Source organism: Microchirus variegatus (assembly GCF_963457635.1).
Source record: "Microchirus variegatus genome assembly, chromosome: 21".
In the NCBI taxonomy this organism is placed as follows: domain Eukaryota; kingdom Metazoa; phylum Chordata; class Actinopteri; order Pleuronectiformes; family Soleidae; genus Microchirus; species Microchirus variegatus.
In genome coordinates, this window is record NC_139822.1 from 3,837,099 (window position 1) to 3,853,672 (window position 16,574).

Genomic DNA, 16,574 nt, shown 5'->3' on the forward strand with positions numbered 1-16,574 from the left:
TGGCCGGTCCTCACTTTGTTTTAGAGCTGCAACTAACGATTATTTTCGTAATCGATTAATCTGTCGATTATTTTCTCGATGAATCGTTTGGTCAATAAAATGTCAGAAAATGTTAAAAAAAAAACATTGATCAGTGTTTGTCAAACCTGGAAATGAGGATGTTTTCGAATATCTTGTTTTGTCCACAAACCAAAATGATTCAGTTTTAATGATTTCTTTGTTATGTGGAGCAAAGAAACCAAGAAAATATTCACATTTAAGAAGCTAAAACAATCAGAAATCTTGTTTTACTGATGAACAAAGCTTCAAACCGATTATCGATTATCGAAATAGCTGCCGATTAATTTAGTAATTGATTAATAATCGATTCATCGATTAATTGTTTCAGCTCTACTTTGTTTTCATTGAAATCGCTTCCTTAGGTTGCTATAACATGCTGTACTCAATTTGTAAAAAAAAATAATCTAATTTTGGACAACATAGGTATGACGTTTTTGTCAGATTTTGGACCAAAAGGTTTTTTTTAAGATTTTTTTCAACTTTTGGACGACATAGTATAGTATGACGTTTTTGGACCAAAAATAATTTTAAAAATCAAAAAAAAATTCCAGCCCTTTTTGCTCTGGGGCTCCACCCTGCAGACATTTTATGGTACTGCAACCAGTAGTTCTTTGTAGATGCCATTCATGAAGTAGATGTTTGTAATTGTGTTGATTTATAAAGTGGAAATGCTGGTCTTCACTTTGTCAGCACTTTTACCCGGTCCTCAGTATGCAGCAAGTACAAGAATATGTGTGTGTGTGTGTGTGTGTGTGTGTGTGTGTGTGTGTGTGTGTGTGTGTGTGTGTGTTATTTTGATAACATTTGATCACACATCAGAACAATGCTATCGTCATCAAAATTTTAGTCAACAATATTCAATGTACAAACTAGGGATGAGGCTATGATACTATACTGTGGTGCAATATTTACATTATAATACATTATCCAGTATTTGCTGGATTTACTGTTTGTCTGATAGAACAGAGATCTCAAACTCTTTGTTTTCATTTTCAGCCATGGCTTCACACACTACACTACACTACACCCTAACCGTAAGTAAAGAAACTCCCATTTTGAAGCCTCAAGATTTTCTATGTGGTTTTGCTAATGTTCACAGACATCATTCACAATTTGTCCACTCATACATGCCATACTTTGTCTGTTTCCTCTAAACAGCGTCATGCCGTTTAGAGAAAACACACATAATTGCGTACATCATTTTCTATCGTAAAGGACCAGTGAATGAGATATCAAATCCTTAGGATGTTTGCTGCTAGCTCGATATGATCAAGCGAGAAGTAGAAACTCAGAAGCCCATTAATTTCCATTTTAATTTTGTTCTTCTTGCATCGAGTGGAGCCACCCCTTGTGGCGATTCAATATTTTTGCTTCCGGGTTGTCCTCAGTGAACTGGAAAACTACTTCTACGTTTCATGTAAAGTCTGTGTTACCTTTCTGTCTATTCATTCATTCATTTATTCTTTCATTCATTCATTTTTAAACAATTTTCAGGGGTGTGACTTTTCCCTTTTTCTTGGAATTCCGTTTTTTCGGCTTGAAAATGAGACTCAGGTTAATCATGCAGACCCGCATTTTTTTTATTTGTGCGGTCGGGCAGCGGTTTTAGTGCCTCTGCCCAGTGGGCCGACGCATGTTTTTGGGCCAGTCTGGGCCGAGCCCATTTTTTAATTTCATTTAAAAAGTATATTATTAGTGCTGGGCACGTTAACGGCGTTATAACGCATGAAGAGTTTCCATGACGACTGACTGGAAAAAGACGCGCGTAACGTCATGTTTACGTGCCTCCCAATTGTTAAAATGAGTTTTTCATGCCGCAGCACTGGAGTTCATGCGCCGTTTACCAGTTAGCTACATTAGCTCCTTTAGTGTCGTTTAGTGTACCTACAGTCGAACCGTAGCGGTCTGTTTATTAAAGGATAAGAGCAGCGCTTCAAATAAGCAGCGTACCTGTGTACTGCGTATGTGTGCCTCTGTTTTAGCGTTACTTTAGAGACTAATTTTAACAATCGGGAGATACATAAACGTGACGTCGCGTGTGTCTTTTTCCGGTCAGTTGCCATGGAAACGCGTCATGCGTTAACACCGTATGGTGCCCAGCACTTTCTATCATAAATAATTTTTTATGATTTTTTAGTCATCATGAAATATTCGTGAAACATTTAGGTAACCAGTCGGGCTGCAATGATGAAGTTTTTTTGGTTTTTTTTAACAATTAATACAAGCTTTGTGATCTTTTAGCTTCTTAAATGTGAATATTGTCTGGTTTCTTTGCTCCATTTGACAAAAAAAAAATCATTAAAACTAGGTTCCAGGTTTGATAAACATAAATTGATTGAAGCCAGACAATCCAGACAAAACCCACACTCACACACGGAAGAGAAAATGCAAACTCCATACATAAAGGCCCTCGATTGAACCGAGTAAGGCAACAGTACTTGCCACAAATCCACCGTGTGGCAGAACTTGGAGCTGCAAATATTTCCCTCCTTCCTCCGTAAATCACCTGATAAACACATTTAGTGAGATCTGACATGAGGAGAACAGTCACACCTGTTTGTTTTGATATGATCTGTCTTCATTTTACTTGTACAGTGACCTTGGGTTTCGTGAAAGGCGCTTTATATATCTGTTATTATCATTGTCTATTATTATTATTATTATTATTATTATTATTACTACCCAAACTTTCCCTATGGATATCCACGTTTTTAAAAATTGTAAGCTTTTGTGAGCCAAATCAATAGTAAATTTGGGCATGATTTTGCAACTCATTAACAGGCATATATGTAACACCCCCCTTTAAGAGAGCAAAGAGATTTTATGCAGATTATATAACACATACAGTACAGTTTCTGTCTGTCAAATTCTGTGATCATTGGAATTTGGAATGTAGTGATGCGACTTAAAGCTGCACTTACAGTGGTATTCAAAAGTTTGGGCACCCCTGTAAAAGTTCAGGATTTTCCTTTATAAATCATTGGTTATTTGGATAAGAAATTTCAGTTAAATATATTATATATGAGACAAACACAGTGATATTTGAGAAGTGAAAAAAAGTTTATATGATTTACACAAAGTGTGCAAGAATTATTTAAAGAAAATTAAGCATGTGCATAAATTTAGGCATCTTTGTCATTTTATTGATTTCAATACAATTAGCGCTAATTATTGGAACTCAAATTTGGTTTGATAACCTCAGTGACCCTTGACCTCCATACAGGTGAATCCAATCGTGAGAAAGGGTATTTATGGAAGCCAATTGTAAATGTTTCTCCTCTTTGCATCTTCTCTGAAGAGTGGCAACATGGGAGCCTCAAAACAACTCTCAAATGACCTGAACACAATGATTGTTCAATATCATAGTTTAGGGGAAGGATACAGAAAGGGTTAGGGTTAGGGTCTCAGAGATTTAAGCTCTCGGTTTCAACTGTGAGGAACATTGTGAGGAATTGGAAGACCACAGGCACAGTTCTAGTTAAGGCCTGAAGTGGCAGACCAAGAATATCAATATCAGCAGATTGTGGAGAACAATGTCCAGGAATCAGTGACAAAGTTGAAGTTGTGTCGGGGCTGGATCTTTCAACAAGACAACGACCCTTTACACTGCTCAAAATTTACTAAGGCATTCATGCAGAGGAACAAATACAACGTTCTGGAATGGCCATCTCAGTCCCCAGACCTCAATACTATTGAACATTTGTGGTGTGATTTAAAGCTGGCTGTCCATGCTCGGAAACCATCAAACCTGACTGAACTGGAGATGTTTTGAAAAGAAGAATGGTCCAAAATACCTTCAGCCAGAATCCAGACTCTAATTGGAAGCTATAGGAAGCGTTTAGAGGCTGTTATTTTTGCAAAAGGAGGATGCACAAAATGTTTCTTTTGTGGTGCCTAAATTTATGCACATAATAAAATGTATTATGTGTATTTAAACAAAATTATTATTTAATAATAATTTTGTTTAAATAATTCTTGCACACTTTGTGTAAATCTTATAAACTTTATTTCACATCTCAAATATCACTGTGTTTGTCTCCTATATGATATATTTAACTGAAATTTCTTATCCAAACAACCAATGATTTATAAAGGAAAATCATGAAAATTTACAGGGGTGCCCAAACTTTTGCATACCACTGTATATTAGCGAGCTGTTGATGAGTTTAACTCATGCAGCATGTGTATGTAATGCTCAAGCACGTCTTAAATAAACCTGGCGTAATAGATGTTTTTGTTTTTTTTTACAGCAGATATGTCTTTAGTAGGACAAACACAGGATTTACCAGTAACATTAATTAAGGTTTCACTCCAGTATGAACAGAGCTGTGTCATTGTTCAAGAGTAATGCAGATCACTTGACACCTGTAGAGGATTTTTTTTTTAACAACAAAAAACTGCATACATATGTTCTGGATGTGTTCCAGTAAAGTTAAATATAAATAATGATCCTCTATTGTCATTATAGCATTGCTAAAACAACAAATCTAATGGTGGCCTAAGTCTGCACAGTACTGTATAATCATAGCTATACTCAAGCTTCACTAAAAGGTTGGTAAAATTCTGTAAATTCTTTTCAGGACCCGAGAAATTCTCCTGCAACACATCTGTGGGTCCCTAGTCTTGACCCAGTTTTTGGAAACCACTGGTCTAGATCAATGAAAGCTATTTAACACAGATGATTTGAACTAAAGCAGTTCACTGACTGCAGCTTGAGCACAGACTTGACTTCTTTGTCTTTTCAATTTTTCTGTAGATGAATATGGAAAACATTAAAAATCTCAACTACACTGGGCCGCAGAGGAGGAGACACCAATCAGCAGAATCCAGGAAACCCAAAATGACAGACCATAGACTGATTAGATGTGTGTAAGAGAAGGGATGAATTGTTGTTTTGTTGTTTTTGCACATCATCTATGGATTCATCTGTCAGCACAGCCCTGTGGGGCAGCAACTACTCAGCCCACACCTCCAGGCCAAGCTTCACCAACCAGCTGGGCACCTCTTCACCTGTTGTGCCGAGGTAATTCAAAGTTATTATTCATTCAGCCTCACTGAAAGAAATGACAGCAATGGGGCAGGTGCTCGCTGACACCTCCACCATCCATAAACGGAGCTACACCAACCTATAACTCAAATATACTTTTCAATTGAATTGCCAAACTAGCTTGAGTTACAGTTAGTCAGAAGAAGGGATTTCATGTCACACAGAGTGGACAGAGTTATGGCTACACATGCAGGTGCATGCAGAAAATCTAAAGAATCACATTCACTGCAGAACATGCAATTCTGCATGATGTTACAGAAAATTATTCCCCCTGTGGGATAACGATTAAATAGGTTTTTATGATGATTAATCTATTAAAATTATTATTAAATTAATAGGCAATTATTTTGCTAATCGATTATTGTGACGTCACTATCCTGCGCCGCTCCGTATTGCGAACTCATTTGAATTATGAAACACTTTTTGCGGCGAACATGAAAACGAAAAAGCATTTCTCTGTTTGCTTTGTCTTTTAACTAAGGCACAGAACAAGCAGTTTTGAAGTTAAAAATTAAAATGCAGTTTTATTTATGAGTCAAAAAATGCAGCTACATTTTGAAAATGAAAAAGCATTTCATCTAATGCATTTTTATTTTCAAATGTGACATTTCAAATTGAATTTTGTTACCTTTTTGCTGGAGGATGTTTTGAAAATTAAATCTTAAATGTTATTTTCTTTATAATTTTAATTAAGTCACAGAATGAGCAGTCTTGAATTTGAAAATGAAAAAGCATTTTGAAATATTGATTATTCATTTTATTCATGGGTCACAAAATGCAGCTCCATTTTGAAAATTAGAAAGCATTTACGTTAATGCATTTTAATTTGAATAATGGCACACATTTGCTTCCATAACTGAAGTCCTTTACAAGAAGGGACATAACCACCTCTATTTTCTGAGGAGGCTCCGCTCCTTTAACATCTGCCACACTATGCTGAGGATGTTTTATGAGTCTGTGGTGGCCAGTGCTGTTCTGTTTGCTGTTGTGTGCTGGGGCAGCAGACTGAGAGTAGCAGATGCCAACAGACTGGGGGATGCTGTCAAAGGTGAGGGCTATACTGCAGCATGACTCTCACCCTCTCCAACAGAGGAGCACCTTCAGCTAGAGACTAATTGCTCCTAAACAAACTATAATCACCCATTCTCATCTAACTTCTTTTCATTTGTTTATACTTACATTCACTGTATATTGTATATATTTCCAGATTGTCTACTTTTCATTTAGCTTATTGCCTATTTTACTGTTTTATTTTATTTTATTTTATTTTATTTTTATTTTTATTTTTATTTTATTCATATCTGTATATCTAGCTCTTGTTTCCTCATGCTGTATTTCTTTCCTACTTTGCACGGAGCACCCGGTGATTAATAAAGTATTCTGATTCTGATTCTGATCCAAAACACACAAAGCCAAGTAGACCTGTCATTGGCTACAGCAAAATAAAGTTATGGTTCTGGAGAGGCCATCTCAGTCTCCTGAATTCAGTATCATTGAGCCACTCTGAGAGACCTCAAATGCAGTTCATGCAAGACAGCAAGACGATGCACAGCAACTGGAGGCTTTTTGCCAGGAAGAATGGGCAGCTTTACCATCTGAGAAGATAAAGATTCTCATCCACAACTAAGACAAAAGACATCAAGCTGATGTTAAAGGGGGAAATACACAGTAATAAGATCTGGGGTATGTAATCTTTTGATCAGGGTCATTTGGACAGTTTGTGTTGTAATTATGATTTAAGAGTAAACACAGTCATTTGACAATAAATGGCTTCAGCCAACCACTAACCATGAGTGAAAGAAAAGTGTTTGTGTTATCATTCATATTCTCTGAAAAATGGCCAAGAAATTGTAAATTCTACCAGGGTATGTAAACTTATGAGCACAACTGTAGATCGGTAACATTGTATTTTAGTAGTTATAGTAAATACTCTTTGTAACTTCTGCAGACTAATCTCTGCATTTGTACAGTACAGAAAAAGTACAGTCTCCATTTTGTTTCATAAGAAACATTATTTTCTGTGCATTTAAACTAAATTAAGTGATTGTTAGCAATCAGCTGAAGATAAAAAAAAAAAGAAATACAAAATTAAATAAACATTTTCAATAATTTCTTTAAAAAAACAATCTACTGATATGCTGTACATGAAATACTGTTAGTAAGTGTGAGAACATATTTGATCTCTGCAATGATCAAACCATCTCATCTTTTCTGGCTATTTAGGGTTGTTTCCATAGTGACCAGACTGGTGACCTCCACCACAGAGGCTACAGTGGGAACTACAGGAAACCTATCGGCCTTTAGAGATGAAAGAGGGAGTGAACTTGGTCAAACCCATCAGGTATCGACATCAGCTCTGGTGAGCACTGCAGAGAGTAACTCTGCCCTGCAGGTCATCACAGTGGCAGCTCAGGCCCTGGTGCTCCTCTCCATCTTTCTCCTCTCCAGCCTCGGTAATTCCGCAGTTGTCATTGTCATCATCAAACACAGGCAGCTTCGCACAGTAACCAATGCTTTCATTATGTCACTGTCGCTGTCGGACTTCCTCACAGCTGTTCTATGCCTGCCCTTCTCCTTTGTCATGCTCTTCAGTAAGGATGGCATCTGGATGTTTGGTGATCATTTCTGTGTGGCCAATGGCTTTTTCAATACCTGCTTCGGGATCATCTCCACCCTGACAATGACTTTGATCTCCTTTGATAGGTATTACGCCATAGTTAGACAGCCACAGGCTAAAATAGGGCGGCAGAAAGCCACTCAGTTGTTGATCGCTGTCTGGCTGACTGCAGTCATTTTCTCTTTACCTTGGTATCTGTTGATCCGATCACCAACAGAAATCCATAAGCGAGGTTTCTACCATTGTATGTATGTGTTCCATTCTGGGACGTCACGCATGGGGACGGTGTATAGCATCTGCCTGATTGTTATCTGTTATCTACTGCCCTTCTCCCTCATGTGCTTTTGTCATTATAACATCTGTAAGACAGTGCGGCTCTCAGAGATCCGAGTCAGGCCGGTGACCACATACGCATACTTACTGCGATTTTACAGTGAAATGCGAACAGCCACCACAGTTCTTATCATGATTGTTTTTATTATATTTTGTTGGGGGCCATATTGTTTAATGGGGTTGGTTACAGCAATGGGAAACTACACGTTTAACCCTGCAATGGATACAGTGGCCATCTGGCTAGCCTGGGCAAATGGAGCCATCAATCCCCTGATCTACGCTCTGAGAAACCCCAACATATCCATGTTACTGGGCCGGAGCAGAGAGGAGGGTTATCGGACAAGAAATATTGCTGCGTACCTCTCAAGCCAAACCCAGAACCGTGAGATCCGGCTTAATCAGGCAGAGAGGATAAGGGACCGCTATGTGAGCCGTGTAGGGATTAACAACAGCCGCCTCTCCAGTTCTAGTCCTGGAAAAGGAGGAGAGGTGGCAATGTGGGCCTGTAAAAACCCTGCTGTGTTCTTCTGCAGGGATGCCCAGTCTGACACGGCAACGCTAACTAACTCTGTCAGCACTCGGAAGATGAAGACTGCTGACACCAGCCTGTGACGTTCCTTTGGAAACTCCAGATTTCTGATTCATCAGATCACAGAATGTCAGAAAAATGTGTTTATGATAAAATAATTGACCAGATTCTGTTCCAGAAACAAATATCATCTAATCTTCAGTAGTTGTGCTGTGGGAACTGGACTTCACGCTTGCGTTAAGCCTGAAGACATTTTACCTCTCATCCAAGAGGCTTCTTGATTTCTGAATAACTGGTGGAAGAAACAGGTGAAACTCGCGGCTGCCCTCACAAAAACCTGTCTCGGTGAATCCACTTCCACTAGCCCTGAAATTTTTTGAAACCAGATTGTAGAGTGGGAAAATCTGGTTTGGGGAGTGAAGTGAACGTCCTGGATGGAGATAGCACAGACACTGGGGAAGAACGAGCAGACTTATCAGCAGAGGTGGAAGTGACGTGGCGACAACACTCGGGTGGCTGAACTGTGACTGTGAAATGTGTGGCTCTGTCCAGTTTATTAGCACAATCATGAAAATGCAAATATTGTTTTTTTATTTTTTGTGCATTCTCTTCTGATCTGGACAGCACTACCTGACCACCCTCTAATGACTTAAAAACTTAATAAAAGTTACAAGTACATAATTTAATAAAAGGAGCTACTTTATTGACTTTGGGTTCTTTACGAAGTTACTGCATTATATTGCCTCCTCTACTGGCTTATTCTGGCCTATCACAACATGCAACGGCTGCTTTGATGACGTTTATTGACAGTTTCCACACAGAGGTTCATTAACTGATATTTGTATTTGTCACAACATATTTGCAATTTTTAAAAAAGTAAATTGAGGAGGCCTCTCCTAACGACTTCATCCTGCCACGGGTCCCGTGACAGGTACCTTTGCACCTTGAGGCATCTGCAAGAAGATCTTCAGGTTGTCCTGCACCAGTATTGCTGCCCGAGAAGCTCTGAAGGCCACTGAGCATCCAGGAGACCACTCCTGTCGCACATCTGCATCTCTATCTTCATCATGTAGCATTGTTCTCATTGACATGGTCGCAGACTGAAGTTCTTCCTCGCTGACAGCTCTTCTTCTCCTAGCATTCTTCTCGTTGACATAACTTTTTATAGCACATTTCATACATGTAATAATGTAGCACAAAATGCTTTACATTTAAAGAAAAGAAAATTAAACAAAACCCTTTAAACAGCCCCACTCCCCGCCCCACATAAGGCCCTGGGAGTGGAGGGCCCCCATGTGGAGAACAATGGAGCTGGAAACTAAGAGACAATAAATAAAATAACTACTAAAAGAAATGAAAAGACCTCCAAAAACAATGTAAATTAATGTTAAACCTGTAAAAGCAGCATTAAAAATAAATACATCAATAAATAAGTAAATAAATAAATAGGTAAATGAATAGTAAAACTTAAAAGAGAAAATGAAAAGACAGCATAAGTGAGTAATACTAAAAGAGTAAAAGGGGACTTAGTTAAACGCTAAATTAAAAAGGTGAGTCTTGAGCCTGTGTTTAAAAGCATAAGAACGCCCAAGTTTTTCACACAATGTAAGTGTTTAAAAGCATTTCGTTTTGGTAAAAGTTTCTCTCTCTTGCCTTCAGGACCAATAATTAAAACCTTTGTTTTGTCCTGGTTGAGCTGTAAGAAGTTCTCTGCCATCCATGACTTTATATCTAAGATACAGTTTAAAAGGGAATCAATGGGCCCCATGTCATCAAGAGACACGGCAATGTAAAGCTCTGTATCATCAGCGCAGCTGTGAAAATTGATGCCGTGCCCCTGATGACGACCCCAAGGGGAAGCATATATAAACTAAAAAGTATTGGAACTAAAATTGACCCTTGGGGCCACACTTAAGTTCATGCGTCCCTGAAGAACATGTATCCATACTTACAAGAAAGTGACAATCTGTGAGGTAGGAATAAAGCCAGTTAAGAACAGTAGCAGAGAGGCCCAACAGGTTTCTAAGTCTATTTAACAAGATGTGGTGATCTACTGTATCAAAAGCAGCGCTTAGATCCAGTAGCACCAGGACTGACAGTTTCTGAGAGTCCAAGTTTCACCTGAGATCTTTACGAGGGCTGTCTCGGAACTGTGGTTCGTCCTAAAACCAGATTGACATTGTTCTAAAATATTGTTGCTGTTTAAAAATACATTTAATTGGATGAAAAACAGCTTTTCTAAAACTTTACTTAAAAAGGGTAAGTTGGATACAGGTCGGTAGTTGTTAAAAATGTCAGGATCCAAATTGCTCTTCTTCAGAAGGGGCCTCACCACTGCCGTTTTAAAGACACCTGTCTGGAGAGAGCAATTCACGAGATTCAAAAGTTCAGACTCAAAGCACGCATACAATTGTTTTAAAAGTGATATGGGGATTGGGTCTAAAAGACAGGTTGTTAGGTTAACTCGGGAGAAAACTCTACCGAGTGTTTCTGCATCAACCAGGACAAAATGCTCCATAGTCTCCACAGATAAAAGCGATGGTTCAGGTCTGTTAAAAACAACCTTATTTTGTCCTAAAAGAGTGGATCTAATGTCAACGATTTTAATTTAAGTGGTCTGCAGAGTCCTCACATAGATTGTTTGTTAGAACAATAGAGGACTTCTTAAAATCAGTATTAATTAAACGAGCAATTGTGGAGAAGAGAAATTTATGGTCATTCTTTTTTATCTGAGATGAGTTGTGAAAAATGGGAAGTTCTTCTTCTGTTTTACTGCTTTATTGTAGGTTTTTAGTTTGTACCGGAATATGTTGAAATTAACTGTTAATTTTGTCTGCCTCCATTTTCTCTCTGTGCTCCTGCAATGTCTTTTCAGTTGTTTTATTTCAGTATCTATCCAAGGTGGTGTAGGTTTGATTGATATTGTTTTTGTGGAAAGTGGAGTCATTGAGTCTCAGGCTGACCTCAGTTTACTGTTAAAATGATCAACAATAAAATCACAGGGTGCAGGTAAAATGTCAGCAGTGCTATTGTGTAAAATTTCAATAAAATTTGCAGCCACCTCAGGAGTAAGGTAGCGCCTACTCACTGTTCTCACTGGGGCCTCCTTTTGGATAAAAATGGAGATATCATTATGACCAGGTCCAGGGTGTGTACTCTGTTATTGTCTGTGTGTATGTTAAAATCACCACTTATTAAAACTACTATTGTAAATTGAGTGCAAAATTCAGAAAACTCACTGATAAAAGAGGGATGGTACTTGGGTGGTCTATAAATAGTCATACATAAAATCGGAGGACTGCTAAAAACAAAGGCATGGTGTTCAAATGATGTATTGTTGTTAAAAAAAATTCCTTTGTTATTATAGAGTTTGAGATAATTGTTGCAGTCCCACCACCTCCTGAAATTTGGTGGGGAAGCCTCAGTGAGAACAGCTGGTGCATCAGTGCTGAGCCATGTTTCTGTTGAAAATAAACAGTCAAGTTTTTTCTCTAAAATCAGGTCATTGATGATAAAAGACTTGTTTGTCAGGGAGCAAACATTAAAAAGTGCCACGTGGAGGGCTGCATGTGGACTGGTTGTCTGTGAGAACTCGTTGATGGTGACATGTTTCAGGTTGTGACAGGAAGGGCAGGGAGATGTAATGGGACGGTGGATGTGTAGTGGTCTGTTGTTTGTAATGACTGGGATGTGTGCAGGGTGTGAACTGAGTCCAGGAGTCTTTCCTCGTCCCGTATCCAGTAAAGGTCAGAGATATGGCGTTCCAGTTCAGCAATGGACTGAGTCTTTTGGAGACAGCCATCGCACTCGTGTGAAGGGGTAAGTAGAACCGCAGTGGTGGCAGCCATGGATGTAGCTCTTAGCTTAGCTTAAATCATGGATGTATTATATGAACTGGATAGAGCACCGCCCCTTCGCTTCCGTTCATTCCTATGAAGCTGCTCACCCAGCGCATATGCCAAAAAAGTTTTTGACTTCCGCGTTTATTTCCGGGTTATGGGGCCCATAGAGCATGCGCAGTAGTGTCACTACCATAATGCCTCTCAGCTATGTGAACGAGCCGTCCACGTTATCGACTTGCTCGGCGCGTACATGAACAGCGAAAGGCATGATGGGAATACGCTAATGAAGTGCGCTAGCGGATTTCATGAATACCGACGCCACTTTAACTTTGGCTTTAAACACATTTAACAGTAACATGAACCGATAGTGACAATAAGACAAACATCCTCCCCGGGAATCAGTGGTGGAGGGACCGCAGGTCTCAGTGCATCACACCGTCACAGCTCCACAGTCCACACCGTCATCAATGTCACGATGTCCTGGACTGAACACAGTGATAAAGAGCAGCATGTCAGTCTCCTCTCCTCAATGAATCCACACAGCAGCTCATTTGAAAATAAATGCTAATGAGCGACGAATAAATAAGTAAAACCTGCTTTGTCATACTATTTTGTCCTGTGGACACTTTTACAGGCGTCTCTTTTATTATTGCGGTCAATGGGAAACTTTTTGGGCCCAATGGGATTTTTTGTTGCAGTACCCACAGTGGCCACCATGTAAAAATTGTCTTCAAGGCAGAGGGGGCGGTGCTCTATCCAGTTCTGTTATACATCCATGGCTGAAATCCTAAGCTGTTAAGCAAAAGCTTGGGGATCGAGCCGAACAGTGCCGAACTGTGCACTTCACTTAACTGTTACCCAGAAAAAATAATAAGAAAACATGTCCAAACACAGAAAGACAGTCTGCACCATTGACGCATTAACAGCCTGACATGCTCACAGACAATGTGCAAGGATTGAGAATCTGGTGGACATGGTCGGACAATGAAGCTCTCTGCTCATGTGGACCCGTGCATTTATCCTCTTCTTCTTCTTTAGTATGAATGCCTCATATGCCCTGCGTCCAGACTTGTAGTGCCACCCGATGGTGAAGTGGGATACTACAGGACCCTGGTGTGGTGCGCAATGCAACGTGCAATGTGACGTACGAGGAATGTGCGCAGAAGTATACCAGGCCTTTAACAAATCTCTAGGGTTTCCAGCCTTCAGAGGCTAAATACTTGATTGATATACTGACGTTTCCACCAGTTAGTCAGAACTGAAGAAGCCTCTTGGATGAGAGGAGAAACGTCTTCAAACTTTACCCAAGCAAGTCTGTTTGCTTACAGCTAACTACAGAATTCAACTATGACCTGGATGACTGATAATCTGCACAGACAATAGGATCTAATTTTAATTATAGCAGCAGTTGTAAATTAGCTAAATTATAGTTAAGTTAATTTGGGTGGACACATGAAATCAGCTCAAGGAATCATTGAATTACCCGAAGGACTTCTGGGATTCAGCCTGCATGTGTTCAAAACAGTTTGTTTATGTGCTGTCACACAATCTCTTTGTGTATGTGGATACAGAATGTGGATCTGGAAAACAGATGTTTTCTTAATCCTAAACCTTCCATGCTTGAAACATACAGTATATACATTATTTAATTTTTAGGCTGTTCTCTGTAGAAATTGTATAATTTGCCATTTGTTGTTTGTGGACTTACAGTATGTTACACATGTTGCCAACTTGTATATTTAGATTATTCTTAACATTTCTACAAATTCCTTTTTTTCCCATGTTATGTGGTGACATTACTGACAATTTGAGTATGGGTGAACATCATGTACTGCACCCTGGGAAACAAATATTCTGGGAACAATAATGACTTTGAGATAAGTATCAGTATTGTGTATTGGGCAGTACTGGCTGGTCCATCATCTTTGTCTTCCTACATGTCTACATGTCCTTGGGCAGGACACTCAACAACTGTTCCTAACAGCTGGGTCGGCAGCATATGAATGGGTATGGAAGATAGATGCACTGTATGAACATGTGAGTTAGTGGCAAAACTGTTTTGTGAAGCACCGTTGAGTGGTCATTAAGACTAGAAAAATGATATATAAATACAGACCATTTACTAGTCACTGGGGAATTTACCACCATTCCAGAGATTTGCAATTTATTTTAATGTTTTTATTATTGACTTCTGTCTCATAAATGCCTGCAGTTTCAACTCCAGGAGAGCATGATTGTAATTAAGTTGATGGAGCACGTCGCTGATGTGCTTGTTTGTGCCTTTATTTACATTGGATGGCTGTCTTCAATCACAGAGGTCAGAGCTGTGGAAAGGCTGTGCTATCGGTCAGTGTTTTTTTTTTTTTTACCAAACTTGATTATGTGGATATTCTGTTTGTCAGCTCTTTCTGTGGCTTTTGTTGTAGTCCTCCTAATTAAACCAAACATGAACCATTGATGTTGTTGATCATTGTTTTCCAAACAAAAGGTCGCAGGTGATTTCCAGAAATCTAATGTAATTTAAAAAAAAAAACTGAAACAACATATATCAGCCATAAGTGTAACAAAGGAAAGTTGGGGCAAAAAGTGACATTGGAACTCATATCAAATGTCCATACACCAAAAAAGTGGGCGTACTCTCATTTCCACGCAAAGATTGGCATTTATCAATGTGGATGTTGGCGTAGCCTACAATCAAATCTCACACCAGTTTGCAGTGCAGTGTGACTGTGTGGACAATTGTAAATAGATCAAGTTCATATTATATATTGAACAATGTTGAATGTTATTGTTAAAAATAATCATAATATGAATAACAATACAAATAATATACAGCTACATATTCAGCACAATATGTGACATAATTTTGACATGTGATTCTGTACAATATCAGGACAGGAAATAAAGTGCAGCCAGACAAGCCCATGCCCGCAGAGCATGAGGGATGAGCGCTAGTGCATAACTCTGCATTTGATTAATAAGAAAGAAATGTCTATGGTACGATAATGTTAAGGAGCTGTACAAATAAAAATGTTTTGTTTCTGCATACATGTATTCCTTAGGAATTTGGCATATTTCTATATTTACCATGTTTTATTATCTGGTGCGCTCTGATTTCCTTTGTTTTAGGCTGATGTCAGGCAGGGCCAGAATCCCCAAATAGCAGACTCACAGACACAGTCAAAGTTTAACTAATAACAAAAATTTAAACTCAGAAAGAACAGCCAACATTAAAATGGTTAAACAACAACCTGACAGCAGAGAACTTGAAGTGCTACACGACTCTGGATGCTTACGAAAGTAAACGGTTACAGTATTAACAACACAACTTTTTTAACCAGCTGCTTCCTGTAAGTGAAAAATATTATTCGGCCTTCTCTAAAGTTATCAGCTCCCATTCCTAAGCACAAGCCTAAACAGTTCAGGACAGCGCCTGCTGGAACTGTTGTTGTCACATTGACCTCGGTACAGCACTGTTGTCTACAGAATTCGTCTCTTCATGTTTTCGCTGAGCCTGACCGGATTGGGGCAGAGGACTGACGCTACTGCGCAGTCCTCCCCAAGGTCAGCTCTATGTATCAGCAGAAGAAGCACCTTTAAGTATCCTAACTCTGGGACTCACAGGCAGACTGACAGAGGATGCCAAACTGTTAACGTACTTGGTTTATGTTCCGCATTGTCTCAGTTCTCCTCAGATCTGAGCTGCTTCCAATAAAGCTTTTTCAACTTAACTCATCTCTGACTCCAGGAAACTCCATCTTTGGTCGACTCACTTAATAATCAAATCTCCGCAACACTTCCTACAGCTCACTAAACTACCCTGGGAAGGGCGAGCAGAACACGTACGGCGGACAACGTGAGTGTCTTTAAGAGGTTTTATTCTACACACAACTTAATAGGTTGTAAACCGACAAAGCAAACAGCTTCTGATGATCAGTTACAGATGAAAAACAGGAAAATATACATGCTCCATACCTGCTGGAAAGTTCTACACAACTAGCAAAACAACCGGAGTACATTAGCTTCTGAGCTATGGTAGTTTGACGTAAACCTGAGTTTAATTACACTTAGGGTTGCCACCCGTCCCGTAAAATACGGAATCGTCCTTTATTTGGCAATTAAATGTTGCGTCCCGTATTGAACCAA

At 39.1% G+C, this 16,574-nt stretch overlaps 1 protein-coding gene across 1 annotated transcript; it reads left to right on the forward strand.

Annotated features, from left to right (window-relative positions):
* Positions 1-4,976: 4,976 nt before the first annotated feature.
* Positions 4,977-8,669, forward strand: gpr135 (G protein-coupled receptor 135; the record flags this gene model as incomplete). Its single annotated transcript, XM_083908199.1, has 2 exons — positions 4,977-5,083; positions 7,331-8,669. 2 exons carry the CDS (start codon positions 4,977-4,979, stop codon positions 8,667-8,669), a joined length of 1,446 nt encoding a protein of 481 aa, XP_083764325.1.
* Positions 8,670-16,574: the final 7,905 nt, after the last annotated feature.